General features: G+C 37.8%; 2 protein-coding genes across 3 annotated transcripts; one reads left to right on the top strand and one right to left on the bottom strand.

Moving 5' to 3' along the window:
• Window positions 1-497: 497 nt before the first annotated feature.
• Window positions 498-7,652, bottom strand: LOC134663554 (prohibitin 1). 2 transcript variants are annotated; one of them, XM_063519948.1, is made up of 5 exons: window positions 7,570-7,652; window positions 3,661-3,750; window positions 3,140-3,301; window positions 2,216-2,397; window positions 498-1,438 (listed from the first exon to the last, which is right to left on the bottom strand). In XM_063519948.1, exons 2-5 carry the CDS (start codon window positions 3,746-3,748, stop codon window positions 1,049-1,051), a joined length of 822 nt encoding a protein of 273 aa, XP_063376018.1. In that variant the 5' UTR covers window positions 3,749-3,750; window positions 7,570-7,652; the 3' UTR covers window positions 498-1,048. The 2 variants fall into 2 exon arrangements, with proteins under 2 accessions (XP_063376018.1, XP_063376017.1); XM_063519947.1 differs by having other exon boundaries at window positions 7,489-7,645.
• A 2,726-nt stretch (window positions 7,653-10,378) lies between these two features.
• Window positions 10,379-15,541, top strand: LOC134663572 (uncharacterized). Its single transcript, XM_063519976.1, has 4 exons — window positions 10,379-10,507; window positions 12,585-12,749; window positions 13,407-13,536; window positions 15,408-15,541. The coding sequence occupies exons 1-4, from the start codon at window positions 10,427-10,429 to the stop codon at window positions 15,539-15,541; spliced, it is 510 nt and encodes a 169-aa protein (XP_063376046.1). The 5' UTR covers window positions 10,379-10,426.
• The last annotated feature ends 6,941 nt before the right edge of the window (window positions 15,542-22,482 follow it).

The following is a 22,482-nucleotide window of genomic DNA, read 5'->3' as shown; positions in this document are numbered from 1 at the left end:
TGTTTTCTTACCTTAAAGCACAATTATCTGCAAACAGTGACATCTAGAGTGAGTTTAAAGGTACAGAATAAATAATAGTTAGTACTAGGTACAGAAGACTCACTCTCTTAACAAAACGCGTCAGTCACGATCAGCACAGATATGGCCGCTAGGTCGCGACAACGCCACGCGCGGCTTATGGCAAACCCCAAAATTGGGGTCGAACGGATGTACTTTTAGCTACCTGTAGCAAAGCGACGAAATCGCGGAGTGAGCCACGCCTGATAAAGATTAGCGACATCTAGAGTGAGTAAAGGTCGCAAATTTTTGCTGTGCGATTTTAAGATGACTGGGGCCCATTGCATAGTAAAATACAAGCTTTTAATTTTACTGTAAAATCACTAATAGATGAGCTTGTATTTTATAATGAAATGGCCCCTCAAGGAACTATATTATTATTGTCTCTATCAACATAGCTACTGTTCAAAAAGGAGAGTGTTAAATAAAAACAATTTAGGTCAACAATTATAGTTTAATGCGTAATTAAGTTTTCATAAAACTAAAACGTGACTACATCTATTGGCGGAAATGAAGCATTCAAGTCTTCCAAATGCATATCCTTACAATTATTTTTGTAAATACAAATGCAATTGCACCAGAACAGAGTTCCATAAATCCTGTACATTTTTATCAACAGTTGCGTATTATTTTATTGAGTTTCATTCCAAATTCGATTGATTCGGTGCGATTTATTGCAACCTAATATCATAATTCATAATATCAACCCCACAAGACAACTTCAATCTTAATGCCAGATTTAGTTATTGTGTTAAAAAAACTAGGAATTACAATTTTGGCATATTTAATGATAAGTCATTTTGTGATGTTGATGTATTGGTAATATTTGGATAAGTGTTACCATTATTTGTGACATTTGTTTGCAAAAAAACTTCAATATCAGTCACATAAAAAAATAATTATAAAAAAAACACGAATTTATCATAGATTTTTGGAAGAAGTACGACGCGTACCGATCGAATTTGGAACAGAACGCATGGCACTAACAATTCTACTGCGTCGGCAGGTTGAGGAGGACGTTCTGTCCCGCAGGTAGGTAGGTTACGTTGCGCGATTTGGATAGCTGGTAGGCGATGTCTTCCGCGGCCTCGATACGACGGAGTTCCACTAGACCTTCACCAGCAGTGCCGAAAGACTTGGCGAGTAGGATGGCTGCCTGGGCGTCACCTTCTGCGGCTATGACAGCTGCCTTCTTCTGCTGCTCAGCCTTCTCGACGAGGAAGCGCGCTTTCTCGGCGTCTTGCTGGGCGACTTGTTTCAGCTCAACGGCCTGTGTGAACTCTTTTCCGAACGTGAGGTGGGTGATGGAGATGTCGTCGAGGATGAGACCGAACTGACCCGCTCGCTCGGTTAGACTTTCACTCACTTTTTGTGAGACAACCTGGAAATTGAAAAATAAATAATTGAATATTCTGTTTCACATAATGTAATACGGACAGACAGACAACAATTTTTGTACCAATATGGAATGGTATATTGTTTAATATTTGCTGATAAATGACTAGTATGGCCCCAAGAACTTTGACTTGAGAACCCAAATTAAACTTATTAACCATTTCCAGGCATAGTACGATTTACGCGCCAAAAGAATTTCAACTACAAAAAGTAGATTGGATGTTTATAGACGGGCGATCTTTTAAGCCAGTATGATTTATAAATGCTTCCAACCCCATCGAGTCCCGCACAGGCGATGTCCAGTCAGCAGGAAAGATACCTCTCAGCTTATACATCACCTTAAGAGGCTTTCGACATTTCAAAGTGGTGGACTCAAGGGGTTAATCAGAATCTCAATATATCACTACTACACCATTATTACTATTAGATCTCATTACGGGGGTGATATCGTCACTGCGTGACAAAACCCCCTTAAAATAGATAATAAAACCGGGCAAGTGCGAGTCGGACTCGCGCACGAAGAGTTCCGTACCATAATGCAAAAAAAAACGAAAAAGAAAGCAAAAAAAAACAGTCACCCATCCAAGTACTGACCACTCCCGACGTTGCTTAACTTTGGTCAACAAAAATCACGTTTGTTGTATGGGAGCCCCATTTGAATCAGATACAGCCTGGTGACAGACGGACGGACGGACGGACAGCGAAGTCTTAGTAATAGGGTCCCGTTTTACCCTTTGGGTACGGAACCCTAAAAAATCCTCACCTCTCTCTGTGTGATAAGTTCTCCAGCATCAAACTGTGCAACAACTGCCTTCAGGACCTCTCCAGTGATGGAGGGCAGCACCCTCTCATCATAGTCCACACCCAGGATGGTGTAGATCTTGGGCAGCTGGTCGGGCAACGGCCTGAACAGGATACGGAGGGTGATGTTTACATTCTGGAGATCTGGAAATGTACAGGAAGAAATGTTAATGAAAATGTAATGCATAACTTCTATACCCCAGTTGCCTAGGATACTGGAGGTTCCGTATTCAAATCCCAGTAAGGGCAAATATTTTGTGTGTTTGTCACAAATATTTGTTTCTGAGTTATGTATGTTTTCTGTGTGTGAGTGTAAACTCCTTATAACAAAACTCAATATAGCAAATAACTCTTCATAGCTTACAAGTTGATTGACTATGCCTTTCATGGTATAAAATACCTTGTTTTCTACACTTAATATAACAAAAACTTTCTGTTACATGATGAAGGTCTCTTAAACTTTGTAATAAAGAGTTTACACTATATGTATATGACGCTATATAAGTATGTTTGTCAAAAAACAAATTTCCAGACAGGCAAGTTAAATTATTATACTGAACATTCTCCTCACGTGTGAAAGTCAATACCGACATTGGCAAATTCAGCCTATGCAAAATTGCAGGGAGTAAGCCAGAAAAATAAAAAAATTTAAGGGCTAGTTATAGTAAATTGGGCATATTGGCAGACAGTTGCTGCTGCAGATTGATAACCATATAAAGATTTGGTTATTATGTTGGTCCACACAGAACAACCCATCTCACAAAGAAATGGCTATGTGAAGCAGCTCAATCTATGTCTTGGCCGAGGCAAATGTGATTGCAATGCTTTGATCAAGGCATGTTTACACAACATGAGCTACTTTGCAAGGTAATTTTGATAAACTCACCTTTGCTGCCAGTGACTGTGGGCACATTTCTAGGTCTGGATCTGATGTCAAAGATGATGGGCCGCTGCACCCATGGAATGAAAAAGTGTGTGCCCTCGCCCACCACTAGATTTTTGACTCCGGCAAATCTGTCGAAGATTACAGCTCTGTGTCCTCCATCAACTGAAATAAGATATTGGGTAGTGTGAATTTCATAAATAACACTGAAGTTTCACAAATCGATTTCTGAAATTTCACAAGCTTGAAAAATGATTTTTTTCCAACTTTTTAATTTTCATGGTACCATTCCTATGAATACTGGATGTTCATGGTAGTGCTGCCATGTTGTGGTCATAAGGGTATACCTTAGACAGACTAAGTATAGGCCCAGGATTCAATCTGACTTTTTCAAGTGCACAGTTGTTTCAATAATAATAAGAAGTGGTCAACATTTTAAATGTTTATCACTTTGGTATTGTTTCCATAATACTATATTATATGCTTGACAAGCATAAGTCCAAAGATAACAGTATAATACATACCATTGTACAGTGCAGAGTTGACTACTCCACCAACGAGAGCCATGCCCAGGCCTACCTGGCCGATGCGGTTGAATAGTTGAGCAGCCATATCTGGAAAGATCGGATGCAGTCGTGAGATCAGGCGCGCTATAATTGTGCTATATCATTTCATACGTTTTATTTATATCACGTCGGCAAACAAGCATACGCCCGCTTAATGGTAAGCGGTCACCGTAGCCTATGGACACCTGCAACTCTACGGTCGACATAGACGAGAAATAAATTGTGCGGTTGGCGAAGGTTGGGCGAAGTCAAAACGAAATCAAGTTGTAAAGGAATAGTTTTCGGTCACCGATGTAGTTGTCAGACGTCAGAAAATTATATTTGGCAATTTTGAGCATTAATCCCAAAGTGACAATAAAAAATACAGACCTTTTAAGTATCTGCGAAAGATCGGAATTTCTCGGTTCCGGCTTCCGACCATACAAAATCGGTAAAGGGAGCCTTAAGAGGTATAAGGTTGTCTTAACACATCTGCAAAACTGCCCTCCTTATTGTATGTGCAGTACTTGCATGAAAATCATCGTTTAAATAAAGAACTTATTCAAAGAGAATAAGATAAACAATTGCATGACTTTTCAACTGCGATTACTGCATATGTTGTTAGCACGGCAGAAAAGTACATATCCACTTTACGTGGGCATGTATTTGTGCAGCTTGCACAGGTGTTTTCGGCATCAGTAATAGGTACACCTATAATATTAGGTACTGTTGCCGAATTTAATCATACGCTCTGGGTTCACACTGTGCCATTTAAATAAATAAGATGCATCGTTTCAACCGCTCGTCTGCATGTGCGGAACTTTTAGATACTGGACTTTTTATTACCACAACAACACCTTACACTTAACAAACACAATTATTTTATTCGTGGATAACCAGTGGCATTATTAACACTCAAGATGCGTCTGCCCGAGATGAGGAAATGTTGCTTTTGCATCCCTCTACGACCCGGCATAATATTGTGCGGGTACGTCAATATGGTAAGTACTTACCTACATAAAATCAAGTTATTTTATTTGTTATGTTCAATTAGAGAGTCTTGACTTAGAGGAACAGTGGTTACCTCGAAAATCATAATTTCGTTATCTGCCTCTCTATCTATTTTGCATATTCGAGCGATAGAGACACGGCCAGGCGCGGATCCACCGTTGTGGGCACGGTGGGCATGCCCACAACCCTAATAGGGTGCCCTATTGATTCCCCGAGTAGAATTACGCCGATTTTTGTATCGCAGATGCTTTGGCAGAATTTCATTAGGTATAAGTACGCAGATTAGTCAGTTGATCGATACGCAGATTTACTTTTCGTAGAATTATCGTTTGATGAACTTCAAAATTGCCCGAGTAAATTAACCATTGGCCGAAACACAGTACCTAGGTAAGTACTTAGAGAAATAGAACTCCTTGCTGTATTTATATCAGCTGACAACTCAAATTATTAGTGATACAGAATAAACAGCAATGAAGCGCTGGTGGCCTAGCGGTGAGAGCGTGCGACTTGCAATCTGGAGGTCGCGGGTTCAAATCCCGGCTCGTACCAATGAGTTTTTCGGAACTTATGTACGAAATATCATTTGATATTTACCAGTCGCTTTTCGGTGAAGGAAAACATCGTGAGGAAACCGGACTAGTCCCAATAAGGCCTAGTTTACCCTCTGGGTTGGAAGGTCAGATGGCAGTCGCTTTCGTAAAAACTAGTTGCCTACGTCAAATCATGGGATTAGTTGACAAGCGGACCCCAGGCTCTCATGAGCCGTGGCGAAATGCCGGGATAACGCGAGGAAGAAGAAGAAGAATAAACAGCAATTTTTTAAATTACTGATTTAAACTTTCACGATTATTAAACATTATCAAACTGCACAACGGGACTTAATCGCGTATTTAAGTTTTAAGATTTACCTCCGACGTTTCGAGGACGGCGTTGTCCCCGTGGTCTCGGAGAAGACTGGCTCAAGTTGACATCAACATCTTCTAGCCGCGCGAGTTTTTCGAACTACCCGCACTTGGTCTTGTTTATCAGTTTGAACGTTTTGCGCACTAATATCGACAGTCGATAAATCGAATATCGTTAGTGTTGTGTGTCGACAGAGTGACATCCCTAGTGCGCAAAACGTTCAAACTGATAAACAAGACCAAGTGCGGGTAGTTCGAAAAACTCGCGCGGCTAGAAGATGTTGATGTCAACTTGAGCCAGTCTTCTCCGAGACCACGGGGACAACGCCGTCCTCGAAACGTCGGAGGTAAATCTTAAAACTTAAATAGGCGATTAAGTCCCGTTGTGCAGTTTGATAATTTTTTAAATTGTTAACTTATGGAGTCTTAAATTTAAACATTCAGAATTTTTTGTACAATTTCTTAAAATAATTCCAGCTTCTAATTGACTGTCATAGGAGTTTTAGAGCGCAGGTCTATATGGGTATGGAAAGGGCTCCAAGACCTTACAAAAAAATCGCATGCCATTTTTGGTAAAATTCCGACTAATTAAGTGTATTGGCAAGTGCTCTACATGTGGACATTTTCCAGATTTTGGCCTTATTTTGTTCATAAATCATAAACTATTGACAATGTCAAAAACTTATTTATTTCTTTTGAAAATTTTTATTATTAAATAGTCTATTATTGCAGACTAGTTTTATCACGTTAGCTAAATAGGAACCAGAGATATAAAATATATGTTAAACTTGATATTTTTGTATGATATTAGGCAGGGTTCGTACCTATTGACAATATTCATGGTAGTCTTGGTACAACTTTTCAGCAAATATTTTGGACTTGATAATGTGTCCAGGGTCTACAAAGACCTCGGAATCATCGTTTAGTACGCAAAGCTTTAAAGACGAATAAAGCTTGATTTTTCGTTATTCAGGGTGTCCATCCATTACTCGACTGAAGGTTGCTTGATGAAAAGATTACTCTACCAAATGAAATTCTTCTAATGATTGGTCTGCTAATTTACACAGAAGCGAACTGAATTATATGTGAATCAAGAGTCTACCAAAAGTTACATCTACGAATAATTGACTCTACGAAACCGTTTTTGGCGAAACGTTACAACGCAAATAGACAATCTGCTAAAAATTGGTCGGAGAATCATTAGGGTAGGTACCCCAGCTGCATACAGAGCCCTAATTATTTGCAAGAATATAGATTCTTTACTAACAGGGGCAATTTTTTCCAGCTCATTGCCAGCTTTTAATTTACAGCCGAAGGAGTTTTTTAGCGTAGTTATCTATCTAAGCGCCGTCACTTGCATCATCACACTAACCCGGGGTTAACCGGTTAAACCTGGAGTTACCATGGTTACCAGTACAATTTGACACTGGGTTAACGGTTTAGCGGGTTAACTCCGGGTTAGTGGGATGGTGCAAGTGGCACTAAGTGTGTATAGACTGAAATAAATCGCTTGCGATCCCTCTGCGAATTTATTGGTCGGGGAATCATCAGGTACCCTCGACTCGCACTTGGCCGATTTTGGAGTGGCTGTGACCACAACCTTTTTTGAGGGCTGGATCCGCGCCTGCGTGAGATGCGATAAATTATATGCAAATTCATTTGGACGCTCGGTTATTATTATGGCATCTTTATTACTTATTGCACCAGCCAAGATTTGTGAAATCTTCATTTGTAAGAGTACATGTAGCTTGTTTACTGTTCCATTTAAGTATTTTTACTAAAATAAGCGTAAAAATATTAAAATTATCTCGAGTTTTCGACCATCGCACATAACCTCAAAATTCCGTAATAGACTACAAAAACGATTACAATATAACTTAACACTCTAACTCACTTTGTTTTATTACGTAAACTTATAAATTTTGTTATTATATCAGTTTAATTATAGTTATACTACGAAAATAATGGTAAAAACCTCAAATGTCTTGCACAACTTTTTCGTAAGACAGGCCGACGACCGAACCACAGACTAGAGAACACTGACATAAACTTTTTTCATGCTTATGCTACAGATTGGAATCTTGTGAATTGGGCAATATTATACTGAAACTTGTCAGTAGAAAAAGGCGCGAAATTCAAATTTTCTATGGGAAGTCAACTTTTCGCGCCACATTTTTTTAATTTTCTGCCTTTTTCTACTGACAAGGTCGCTGCGTCAGAGTATAGTTTGGCCAGGGACTGTCTAATTTCAAACATAGATAGAGAGAATCATACTGTCTTTATATTACGCTACTTCTAGCATCCAATAAGGAATAAGTATAGTTTTTTTCTTCTTACTTATTTACTGCCATTTTACTGCTACGGCTAAATATAATCAGAATCCCAAATGTTACTTTAATTCAAAAGAAAATAATCATAATTATAAATAAAATGTGGGTTTAATTACATACAATACAACTTGCGAATTAATTTGTATTATTTTATGAATTAATTAATACTGTACGAACGAACTTCGCGGTTTGTCATCGGGCTTATCAGATGTTGCCTAAAAGCTGGCTCCCGTAGGGAGCAATAAAACCTATCACCCTGCTGTTTTTTCATAGCAATGCACCTAGCAATGTCACGTACATACCTATCTTTCAATGATCTAAGGAAGGAACAAAATAAAACACTAACTAAACTAAACTAAACTATGGTCGGAACTAAATTTTGGGCAAATAAGGCGAAATAAATGATTGAACTAATCAAGGGTAGATTTTTTTAAGATCAACACCTAACCCCACTGTTTAGATATTCTGTTTGAAATATTTCTCCATTAAATTAGTAATCCAACCAACGGTTGCGAGATGGTAATTGAACGTAAAACAAACAAACAAGCTAGCAATGAGGGATAACCGGTGTGCTGGGGGTCGGCCTGGGTGGCGCAATTATGCAATAACTCCCATTAGAGCAAACTGTTGCTTGGATCGAGTAGGTACTGGGAATAAGTGTGTCAGCGTTGTAAACAGATGTCTTGTGAGATACCTAATATAGAAATGAATCGTGACAAAAATCCTTAAAAGTAAGTAAAGTAACTTTAGTGAGTTACTCAAGTGTATTTATTACCTAGTTGCAAACTAGCGCACCTACCCCGGCCGGCCGTACCATATACTGTTAATCAGTGGGCTCATTTAAGGGGCCCACTGATTAACACTCCGCCGGACGGTATCGGCCTGTCAGTTGTTTGGAACTGTCAAAATTTTGTTCTAACCGACAGGCTGATACCGTCCGGCAAACTGTTAATTAGTGGGCCCCTTTATGATTATGATTATTATGTGTATATTGTTATTATGCCCTTGTAGGGTTTGCAATCCGGATCCGATATGTATGAAATTATCCGGATCTGGATCCGGATCCGCGGATCTTCCCATACATTTCGGATCCGTCGTGCAAACCCTATGCCCTTGTTTCTGTTAAGAATGTACCTACTTCTACAGCTGGGCTAAGATTAGTAAGGCAGAGGAGACTGCTGTAGATATTCGACGTCTCTTTCCTCTGCTTTTTACACGGTCGTCAAAGACGCGTTGGACGGAAACCGGTGGAGGCAGATCATCCGCTCCAGACGCAACGATCTGGGCTATAACTATAACCGCGAAAATCGAAGTTCGCAAATTGCGGGGATCTTTCTCTTTTATTCCAATGACGGCGTAATTAGAGTGACAGAGAAAAATCCCCGCAATTTGCGAATTTCGGTTTTCGCGGTAGCCCCTCTGAGCACCATCCTCAGACATGAGGGACCGACCAGAGACTCTTACGCACCACACACACTTGGGCAATGATTAAAGAGCATTGATCAAGTTACCTTCACATGAAAATTATCGTAAAGTTAGATACGCGACGACGTGGTGAATGAACCTGCCGATATTGTTCGCCGAATGTCCTCTGAGTGACGCGGGCGCATGCTCCTATTTATGTAACCCCGCTGATAACAGAAAAATAATTACGAGGCTAAGCAGGCGAGCGTTTTTATGTGGCATATTTTAATTGTGCTATATCATTTCATACGTTTTATTTATATCACGTCGGCAAACAAGCATACGCCCGCTTAATGGTAAGCGGTCACCGTAGCCTATGGACACCTGCAACTCTACGGTCGACATAGACGAGAAATAAATTGTGCGGTTGGCGAAGGTTGGGCGAAGTCAAAACGAAATCAAGTTGTAAAGGAATAGTTTTCGGTCACCGATGTAGTTGTCAGACGTCAGAAAATTATATTTGGCAATTTTGAGCATTAATCCCAAAGTGACAATAAAAAATACAGACCTTTTAAGTATCTGCGAAAGATCGGAATTTCTCGGTTCCGGCTTCCGACCATACAAAATCGGTAAAGGGAGCCTTAAGAGGTATAAGGTTGTCTTAACACATCTGCAAAACTGCCCTCCTTATTGTATGTGCAGTACTTGCATGAAAATCATCGTTTAAATAAAGAACTTATTCAAAGAGAATAAGATAAACAATTGCATGACTTTTCAACTGCGATTACTGCATATGTTGTTAGCACGGCAGAAAAGTACATATCCACTTTACGTGGGCATGTATTTGTGCAGCTTGCACAGGTGTTTTCGGCATCAGTAATAGGTACACCTATAATATTAGGTACTGTTGCCGAATTTAATCATACGCTCTGGGTTCACACTGTGCCATTTAAATAAATAAGATGCATCGTTTCAACCGCTCGTCTGCATGTGCGGAACTTTTAGATACTGGACTTTTTATTACCACAACAACACCTTACACTTAACAAACACAATTATTTTATTCGTGGATAACCAGTGGCATTATTAACACTCAAGATGCGTCTGCCCGAGATGAGGAAATGTTGCTTTTGCATCCCTCTACGACCCGGCATAATATTGTGCGGGTACGTCAATATGGTAAGTACTTACCTACATAAAATCAAGTTATTTTATTTGTTATGTTCAATTAGAGAGTCTTGACTTAGAGGAACAGTGGTTACCTCGAAAATCATAATTTCGTTATCTGCCTCTCTATCTATTTTGCATATTCGAGCGATAGAGACACGGCACACGGCGAACCAAATACATATAATAGATTATATTCTATTAAATAGACGAACGAAGTGGTTCGCGGTAGGCCCTCAAATCATAAACCGTCTAAACACGGGCTGAAAAAAATCCAAAATTCCTTTAAATTTTCGTTTTAATATGTATAATAAGAATCACTCACGTACCTCTTTTAAGTCGAAAAACGCTCGACATGGTGCACTCCGTACCTCTTACGCTACGTCTTACGTAGGCGAACAACGCGCGAACGCGGCGCGGCGCGGCGCGGCGAAATCAATCCTTTGATGCCCATAGAAGTGTCCTACGTAAGCGATCTCGTTGCGAACGCGGTGCGGCGCGATTTGCACGCGAATGTCAGGCGGCGCGGCGCGGCGCGGCGCGGCGGCGGCCGCTTTCGCCGCGCCGCGCCGCGCCGCTTTCGCGCGTTGTTCGCCTACGTAAGACGTAGCGTTACTATACCTATTTAATATGTTTACGTATGTACGTTCTTAATATATTTAATATGTCTGTTTCTCATGGAAGTTTTGTTATTAAAATCGTTTTAGAGGTCACTAGTTTACTACGTACAGCTATTACATCTATCAAAGTCAAAGTCAAATATACTTTAGGTATTCATGTAGGCCTAGCAACAAGCATTTATGAATGGTAAATTATAAACATAAATTATCTTAAGCTAATTATCAGAGCAATTTATTGATGTTAATATAATTCTATTGTAATATTAGATTATTATACAGATCAAATTTAATATTAAGAACTTCACAAAAAGATCGTCAAACAAAAAATTGCATAAAAAATACCAGTCTAGAATGTTTCTATTAGAATAAAAGCAAAATGTCAAAAAAAAAATCATAAAGAAGAACATAGGTAAAATAGGTAAGTACATTGAAATAGTTTCTAATATTATGAATGTCATAGAATATTCTCATTAATATATTGTCAGTAGTGCACTGTCACGTATGTCAATTTACTTGAATTTATCTCTAAGTGAGTGGCTCAATTTCTATGGCTCAATTTATATATTGCTCGAATAGCCCACTTCTGCAGAACAAAAATGGTATTTATCTCTGAAAGGGTGGGGTGGTGACCCCACAGTAAAATACCATATGACATAATGCTATGAAAGTAACTAAAATATACTAATCGAGCTGTTTTCACATCAGTTAACTGACGGATGTTGCTCACTACAAAAGCTGTACTTAGTCTATTCGAAAGAACAGCAATATGGGGAAGTTATACCAAGAAAAATTGTACTATCAACTAATTCCAATTCCTCATCCTTGAGAATGACACTTGTTTGCACAAGCCATACGTTATTACTAGTGACAAACTTAATACATTTAGTCTTTTTATGATTTAACAATAAATTATTAACATTGAACCAATTGACTACCTTTGAAATAGCATCGTTTACATCATTGTAAGCTTGTTGCTGTCGTTTGACTTTGAAAATAGGTGAGGTGTCTGCAAACAATACTATATCATGGTGGATCTTTACAAGGCATGGCAAGTCATTTATGTAGATAAGGAACAGGAAAGGCCCCTATACTGACCCCTGTGGTACACCCATAGAGACCAATGACCCCGGTGATCATTGTCCACTCACATCGACCCTTTGTCTTCTACCATTTAAGTAGGACTTAAATAAATTCAGTGCCGTTCCTCCAACTCTAGTTTTCTGGACACACTTGCTAAGGGAGACGGCAGAGAATTAAAGGTCGCTTCCCTATCAATATGCCCGTCTTAGCAGCAAGAAAGCAGAAAAAAATCGGCGATAAGACATATGGAATAACCCCTTTTGGGTGGCAGGCAGTGGTTGTGGCGGAGTGGTGGAAAGGGCCAAACTCCAAGGGTTGAAATCGTATTGTTACTTTATAAAATGGAATCCTAGTTTTCAGTTTTGTCATCATGATTTTTTGCCCCACAGGCGTTTTCCTTGCTCGCGCTATCATGCCTCGTGGTCACTGTGGAGCTGAAGAAGACAACGGTGACCAACGACGCGTCCATAGAGGCGGTCACTTCCACGGTCCTGTTCTGCATTCTGGGCATGAGCGTGCTTTTAAATGTTATGCTGCTTGTGGCTGGTTATCAGGTAATTATTAAAAATATACAAAGTACGTTTAACACTTTTGGTTTTATGATACCGTTAGCTTTATGATAGGATTGATAAGTGTCATAAGTCTTTCAAATAATATGACATAGTTGGCATCTCTAATGCGGGCTGTATACACTCGTCGAGACACCCCGCGAGACTGACCGAGAACAAGTGTGTACATGCTGCTCCCATTCTCGTCTCGCTCTTCCTAGGTTCGTCTCGTGCTTCTCCGATTGGACCGGAGCAGTAGGGCTACCGCCAATACCGAAAATCGCCAATTGCGGGGATTTTTCTCTGTCACTCTAATTACGCTTTCATTGGAGTAAAAGAGAAAGATCCCCGCAATTTGCGAATTTCGGTTTTCGCGGTAGCCGCTCTGTGCCGAGATTCTCGGCGAGAGGCTCTCCACGAGTGTGTACAGCCGACATAAGAATCTCATTTATATTTGTTCAGCAAAGCTTGTCTGAGTGTGTCTCATCTTTTTGTCTCTACCAAATCTACCAATACCAACCTAACAATGATAGGTAAATTCAAATGCACATGAGAGCAATGAAAACGTTCTTGAGTTTTGCTCAGTATCCGCAAAGATACCTACAGAGAAAAATGAAACGTATCATCATAACTTGAATGTTCTATTGTCATCACTAATTACAGAAAGACATTCCGATGCTTCGCCTATACAACTACTTCGCGCTGGCCACCACATTCGCCATGCTGATGCCAGCGCTGGTGCTGCTTTTTAAGATGCAGTACGTTGAGTGGTGGGCAGCCTTCGGCGCTATAGGTACGTCTGAAACTTTTTAAATCCCGCTTTGCACTGGCTAGCGCCGACAGTCAACCACTTGTACATTACACGGGAAATAACATTTATTGGTTAACCGACCTATTACAAAACCGCCTGGATCAGTCATTGAACGACTTTAACCTACATTATTTGATCGTGTAATGTTTTCTTCCTACCCTCAACAGGCTTAAGGAGCCATTTGAGGTAGATTTTGTTTACTTTTATTTATATACCTAAAGATACAGAGTATAGTATAGACGATATCTAGTTTTGGATCGAAAACCAATAGGTATAAAGGTCCTGAAAACCGAGAAAAGGTTATATTAGCCTACGCCCTTTATGGCCGCTAGAAAAGAGATGAAACCATTGGAAATTTGGCTCACCGCACTGGTAGCTGCTAAGCCTTCTGGCGGAGCGCTCCCTTCCCTCGAGCAGGAGTCTCTCTGCAAAGAACCAAAATCTGGTTAAGAACAAACCCACAACGTCTCGCGCCATTGTGGAGTTGATCACCACGAAATTTAATTTCTACTCACTCAGTGGAGCTTCCGAAGGACTCAAGCCGTTTCCATCTTTCAGACCACCATGCCGAAAGTGTGGTCTTCCCACAAATTGGGCTCTTGCGAGCGAGTGTCCCCAGAGGGGTTCCCAAATCAAATGTGTCTATCATTCTCGAATGATCTCCAATATGGAGTCCCTGAGAGCCCTATTAACAAAAGGTAGGGTGGCAGTCCCTTGAAGACACAAATCCCACGAAAATTCTGTCTGAATTATTTAGACAATATCACTCCTGAGCCTAAGAAATATATTTTTACCATTTAATCTAATATTGTTTCATTCCAGAGCCACTTTGTAAGTCTGTAATTTCTATGTTTTGTTTTAAATCGAAATTGTTTTTTATCTTATAAATCCTACCTACTTCATACAAAGTTTTCCTGGAGTGACAACATAAATATCTCAAGTTTTAATTATTTTTAGTCATATGACAACCCCGACAACAGATAAGCATCGAGAGGTGCATCTGAATGCAACAGATTATGCATAGAAATAGGTATAATATGTCGCATATTTTATAGTGGGGGACTCCTGGCCTTCCTGGGCCTTCAGGCGTCCGTCCACTATGCACACTGACATTTCGCCCCTCTCTACCATATAGCGAAATGTGAAAGAGCCGGATGCACTGGTAGAGTCAGAACAAGTTAACTTTACACCAACTTGGCAAGGAACAGTACGGGTGTGGGGCAGCGTCAAATTCCTATGAAAATATGTGACGTGCCTCGGAAAAGGTACCTTAATTATGGTGGCTGGCGCTTACGTCGCTCCAATATATTAACGAAGCTCCATTGGAGCTTCGTTAATAATAAGGACAATAGCGTAAGCGTCAACAACCATATGGTACCTTTACTAGTGGGATGTCACATATGGTGTTTTGTTATGTATGGCACTGTTTACAGAAGTTGCTACTAATTTGTTAATAAATTATATTGGTAACGTCTAAACCAATATAATTTATTAACAAATTAACATATTTGAAAGTTCTATTTAAATACATTCTATGAACTAGCGTTACCTAGTTTGCGTTTGTAACAGCTCCAACTTTTAAGAAATTTGGACAACACTAAATAACTCCATATCGAATCGAACATATCAAACTTGGTAACGCTAGTTGGCGTTTATAACAGCGACATCTTTTATGAAATTTGGACACACTAAATAACTCCATATCGGCTCGAACAGGCACTGTACACTTTGTCACTGTTTAATCTGCGCAGAGTTAGTTTAGATGAACTCTTATTTATATTAGAATCTAGTAACTTAATAGATACTAGTATGACGTATGACTAATCAAAACGGTTATTTTGTTTTGGTTACAGCTATGCAATGCTACGTCATAGTGCTGGTAAGAAGCGAGGTGATACGGCTAGAGATGAAGCTCATCAACCGCGCACAGACGACAGCACGCACCGACCAAGTCATCGATGTTCCTGACACTGAGACTTTAATATAACTTATATCTATGTGTGTATTTACAATTAAAATATGATGATTTGAACAAATTTTTATCAAGCAGATATGTACGTCTGCGAGCGATACCACTTATATGTAAACAAAAAAGTATTATCACGTACGAACGTGTCTTGCTAATTCAGTCAGTCTATAGTTCGTTTTTTTAGCATTAGAAAGAACTTGCAAGAAGGTAAGCGATCTTAACATGTCTTTTAATTGAAAAACGCTTTTTAAAATTCAAAAACGATTACTTATGAAAGCAGAAGAATAGAAATGATCGTAAGTATTAGATTCATAATTGTTACATATTTGCCGTAACTTATTTTTAAAATGTGTTTTTCAATTAAAAGACACATCAAGATTGTTTACCTTATTTCTAATGCTAAAAAAACGAACTATAGGAACAAAAACTATTGAGGTACCTAGACTGCTATAGCATGGAAAATACGAACGTTTCCGAGAAAATACTATTTAAAACAATTAAATGCACAACATCTGTACTACTAAAGACTAATCTTTGACAACTAACAATTGACTAGGGGCCCGATTCGGATTTTGAAATAGACATCTATTAGATATCTTTTAGACATCACCAAGAAACGTTAACGATATGTTTAAGATCTAACCTGTCAAATTTGACATTTGCGCGATTCTGGAGATACTCTTGAACGATTTCCTCAGGATATGACTTAGAGATCCAATTCACATCTAATAGATACCTATCTTACGCTATCTAACGTAAAAGTGACATTGGTTGCCCGAATTGCGCTGCAAAAGAGAATTAGTTGATATCTAAACTATAACGTATCTAGAATGGATCTAGTACGTGTCGTCTCTTATGAATATCTTGAAGTTCGAATACGGCAGTAGTTCGAAACTTCAGAATCTTATCGTCTATGTGCGAAGTTGGTGGTGATACCTACAACCGGCGCCAATTGACCCATGACATAGTGAAAATATGAACTTTTCATGGAACTTTTAAATAAGCAATATTAGGACATATCCCACACCCACTATAGTCTGTAGGAATCCGGCCTGTTTTGAAAAAAGTCGTCGACATCTCTTCTAAATACCTAAAACTGGTATGGATGTGTTCCTCGTGATCTCTAGAATACGAATTGACCGGTTTTAGTTTATGGAGGGGGGGACGTAACGAAAAAAAGGGGGGCAAAGATGGCGGCCGACCATCATTGATATTTGTTCACATCTTGAGTCCTATGGGACCGATCGGTTCGTGTGAGGTGTCTTTTGAAAGAGTATTAAACGTGCTATTATTGTTTCATAATGACCGTAGTTATAACTGTAGTCGTTTACAAAATATTTTATAATATTTGATTTTTTACCGTGCATGGATGGCATAAGTACTGCTTAAATATGCGTCTAACTTAATAAATTACAACTATACCGCAATTATTTTATTACAAAATATACGAGACATTTCATTAGCTTACCAAAAACATAAGTTTTATTGGTGTATGATATTATATAACCAAGTAATAACGCATTTTGTTCAGCATGGGTCACTACACAGCGTCACGTAAATGGCGGGCGACCGACGTCAACTTTTCATTATTTCTCGGGTTCTAATTTATTGATCAATTGGTGATAGATACCATTTGAAAGAATATTAAACGTACTATAATTGGTTTTCAATAACTGTAGTCATAACTTTAGTCATTTTTAAAATAATTGAAAACATATAATTTTTTACCGTGCATGCATATGAGTACTAATAAAACATGCTTCTAACTCAATAAATTATAACTTTACCGCAATTAATGTTATTACAAAATATACGAGACATTTCATAAGCTTTCCAAAAACATAAGTTTTATTGGTATATGATATTATATAACCAAGTAATAAAGAATTTTGTCCAGCATGGGTCACTGCGCACTGTAATACCATAAATCCCAACAGACAATTAGGCGACACTTAGCACCTATTTTCTTACCTAAATACATAGCCTGGCTAGATATCTAGAATAGCTACATATTTAGTCTTAGTTTACAGTTTACAGGCTCTGGTGACATAAAAGTGTTTAAAAGGTTCATCTAAAGATTTAAGATCTACAGTAGCTGTTTTGGGCGCTATAATGCATGTTAAGCTGCTAGTGTTATAGCTTGTAGCTCAAAGTGAATAGAACAAGCTTAACAGCTATATGAGTAATAATCTGCAATTTGCACTTAAGGTTCTAAACGTGTGATAAAGTCTTCTACTTATAGCTTTTTATATCGCAATCGCTACTTAACTCTCTTGTATGACTTACAGTCGAATAGAGAAGTTATGAGTCGCTATTATAGATCTAAGATCATGTAGTTACAGACGAGCGTTATTTAAATACCGTAGCACTCTAATCTCATAACTGTCAATAGAGTCATACATATAAGCTAAAACTATAATGCCAAACGCCATTCAATGAATCAATAGATAAGCGAAAACTATAAAATAGACCGTAAAATAAAATAGTAAATAAATAAAGATATTTTATTCAATAATGACTTGTTTTTATTTACTCTCCATAAGATTTTACTTCAAGTGATCACATTGTGAGCTTACAAAAATGCAACGAAAGTAGATAGTGGCAAAGGAAAATAATGTGCAATTACCTTCTTGAGTGCCTAATCGCCTATTACAAATGTTGACCATAAATGTTTTTTTAACTTCTAAAGCTGAAACTATCACCTATGTGGACCTACGCTGCTACTCAAATAGTAGTCACTTATTTTGCATCCTGGAGCGTGCGGCGCAAATATCCATTTAAAACGCCACAAGCCTCAGATCTCAAGGCAATTTTAAATTATTAACTACGGAGTGGGTTTGAAAACGTTTTACGTGTAGACGTGAGTCAAATAACAACACAGATATTAAGTACTTTATATGCAGTTACTTACAACTTAACGATGTTATAAACCTAGAACTGGGCTTTTGTCAAAACATACTTAAGTTTCCTGTGATAAAATACAAAACAAACAAACCATCATTTTATATCGATATTTTATAACATAACCTCACATTTTGGATACCTAAATTATAAAATGTACTGTTTAACAATAATAGAATGCTGCTGGTAGACCAACAAGCAAACACACGGCGCGGCGAGCGCCTTCTACCAGGCGCTCGCCGCGCCGTGTGTTTGCTTGCTTGCTTGGCGAAATTGGTCCTGACATACATATATGTTTATAGTTGTACGGTAACTAAACAATATTTTTGGAAAGTTAATCAATAGTTTGTTGATTTTGTCCCAAAAATTTCTCGCTATATTTACTACATTATCTCTTTCTCAAATTATTTCAGCCACTAAGCAAACCTCTTAGGTAGAGTCTGGCTAGCCAAATATTGTTGACGGATATTTCATTGTTGTATCACCAATTGTCTATGATTTAAAAAAAAGCTAAAAGTCAGTTGTCAATTTATGTCACCCATTCAAATTGTTTGCGGTTTATAAGGGGTTTATTTTAAATAATATTAATAATGTCTATACTGAGTGAGGTTCGCAAACTATTATTTAAGCTCGTAAATAATTACGACAATGTGTGATGTCGACGTGTAGCGTTGTATAACGAAAAACTGCAATGTTTACAACTCCAATACAAATGTAAACAAATTAGAAGGTTGGTGCTCTATAATTATTTTGATACTTAGCATTTAGCATATTTGGCATAGTACTTATGTATTTTTTTTGGTAATAGATTAATATTACGGTATTATCGAGCTAGGTCTTATTTATACTACATTTCATTTTTTGCCTTGTTACAATGGTATATGGTGAGAAAGTGTTAACATATGTGTTTATCGTTGACTGTACTTTACATAGTGGTAGAAATTATGTGAGCTGACTTTGTGTGCACGTCAACGTATATTTAACTTACTTTAAGTTGTATCCTTAGGTACCTTACGTGTGCACAGAAAATCAAAAATATTTTCTAGTATCAAAACTATAATTCCTACTACACAAAGTGTGGCCAGCCGAAGATTTTTTGAATTTCCCGCCAAACATTTGGGTAAAATTTCAGTAGCCAGACTCTAAAAATTAAACATCATATTTAATATTTTTTTAAATGGTTAATTTTGGGCCTGAGATTTCAAACAATCAAGTATTCACAGAAAATTTAATATAATGCACATGTATCCACCAAGTATTAGAAAAATAGAACCGGAAATATAATGAAAACTCAACGATGGCCGGGCGGCATTTACGTGACGGTGCACAGTATCTTTGCTGAACAATTAATGATTACATATAGTGCGTCAAGCAAATCTTGTCAGTAGCAATGTAAAGCAAACTAAAGTAGGGCAACACTCAAAGAGTAGTATTGCGCTAAGAAAAGCAGCAATGTACAATTTACATCGAACCAAAACTTTTTTTTCCGCTAAGCGCGCCCTATTACGTACGTCAATTCAAATTGTCACTCGCGGATTTCTCTATTGAAAATGTTTGAAATTGTTATTAATAGGTATAGATGGACAATTTAAAAGCGGTGTGTGATGTTGATAAAAATATTAACTAATTTGAAGATTTCAAAATAAAATTAAAAGTGGATTATGCCGTTAAACAAGAATATATGAATAAAAACATTGTTTCAGCAGGTAGATGTCCTACTGGATTTCAATATTTTATTAGATTTCTCAGTTGGCACTGTAGGCATTGTAGGCACCTTAGCTTTGATTAACCATAATCTTATTTAATATATTGGTATTTAACAGCAGAAATATCTCTTGAAATAGAATCGATTTAGAATGTAAACAAAGATGAAGGCTGTCATTCGCGGTCCACATTCCACAGATAAAACACAGATGACACGCGATTTTCGAATTATTCGAACACAGTGTTGCTAACCCGCGATTTTTCAAATTTGCCGCCGTTTGCTACTGACAAGATTTGCTTGACCCAGTATAGTTATACAACATTATACAGCAATAAAACTTATATTTTTGGATAGCTAATAAAATTTCCCGTATATTTTGAAAACATTTATTGCGGTGATGTTATAATCTATTGAGTTAGAAGCATGTTTTACCAGTACTTGGTCCATGCACGGTAAAAATCATATATTTTCAATTATTTTGTAAATGACTACAGTTATGACTACGGTTATTAGAATCAATTATAGTACGTTTAATATTCTTTCTAAAGGTATCCATCACCAATTGATCAGTAAAATATAACCCGAGAAATAATGAACAGTTGAGGTCGGTCGCCCGCCATTTACGTGACAGCGTTTAATGACCCATGCTGAACAAAATTCGTAATTACTTGGTTATATAATATCATACACCAATAAAACTTATATTTTTGGAAAGCTAATTAAATTTCACGTACATTTTGTAGGAATATTATTGGTGTAAAGTTATAATTTATTGAGTTAGACGCATATTTTTTATCAGTACTTATGCCATCCATGCACGGTAAATAAAACATATTTTAAAATATTTTGTACATTACTAAAGTTATGACTACAGTTATTAGAAACCAATTATAGTACGTTTCATAACCTTTCAAATAGTACCTATCACTAATTGATCAATAAATTAGAACCCGAGAAATAATGAAAACTTGACGTCGGTCGCCCGCCATTTACGTGACGCTGCGTAGTGACCCGTGCTGAACAAAATTCGTAATTACTTGGTTATATAAGATCATACACTAATAAAACTTATATTTTTGGAAAGCTAATGAAATTTCTCGTATATTTTGTAATAACATGAATTGTGGTAAAATTATAATTTATTGAGTTAGACGCATGTTTTGTCAGTACTAATGCCATCCATGCAAGGTGAAAAATCGTATATTTAATTTTTTTTTGTAAACGACTACGGTTATGACTACAGTTATTATGAAACAATAATAGCACGTTCAATACTCTTTCAAAAGACACCTCACACGAACCGATAGGTTCCATAGGACTCAAGATGTGAACAAATATCAATGCTGGTCGGCCGCCCACTTTCCCGCCCTTTTTTTCGTTACGTCCCCCCCTCCATAAACTAAAACCGGTCAATTCGTATTCTAGAGACCACGAGGAACACATCCATACCAGTTTTAGGTATTTAGAAGAGATGTCGACGAAAATCGTGAAGGAGAGGACTTGTGTTTAATTTGCCTATAGACTACTAAGGCAGCGCTACAGTCATAAGTCAAAAGATGGTCATGCAAAAGAGTTAAAAATCTCCCCCTTCGCCTTGAAAAGCCACAAATTCCTTCCTGACATTTATAATAACTTGATAACGTACATCACCGTACTAAAGTCTTGTTTAACTCGCATTTATTAGTGAAATTGGAATAATTAGTTACAATGCATTTTAATATCAATATTACGTAAACCATAAGGCTTTCAAAGCTGCCGCTTTTTCGGCAGCTCACGATCCTGCCGCGTAATGGCAAATTTTAAAAATGTAAGTTTTTTTTTAATTCGTGGGAAGCACAGGTGCACGCCCGCGGGACAGCGCGTCGTGACTTACTCTCTGCTCACTATTGTCAGGGATAATAATATTTTTTATGGTAACAATGAGTAATGAACATAAATTAAAATACCGGAGCTCCATGCAAGCTACTTAGGTGAAACTGTTGTATTATGCAAGCTCCAGTTAAGTAGGGATATCTGTAGGTACCTTAAAAAATATGTAAGTGGGTATACCAATAGGGTTATTTGAATTCAGATTCTTCAAATGTCCTGAATATAATAAATTCACATTTTTCATAACTACAAAATGTCAGGAGTCATAAGTTTCAGTTTCAGCTAGAAGTTGAAATTCTTGGGATCAGGTATAATTAATGTATATATATATACATATAGGTATAATGGAGTAAACCTATGTTTAATTACACGCGTATTTCTATGTAAAAGTTACTCTCTATTACCTATACAGCCTAACTCATAAAACTTTAATATTATAGGTAATTTCACCATTAAAGGAAATTATATTAAAACATAGTACCTA

Source organism: Cydia fagiglandana, chromosome 4 (assembly GCF_963556715.1).
Source record: "Cydia fagiglandana chromosome 4, ilCydFagi1.1, whole genome shotgun sequence".
Lineage (NCBI taxonomy): Eukaryota > Metazoa > Arthropoda > Insecta > Lepidoptera > Tortricidae > Cydia > Cydia fagiglandana.
This window is presented reverse-complemented; position numbering and strand designations above follow the sequence as displayed.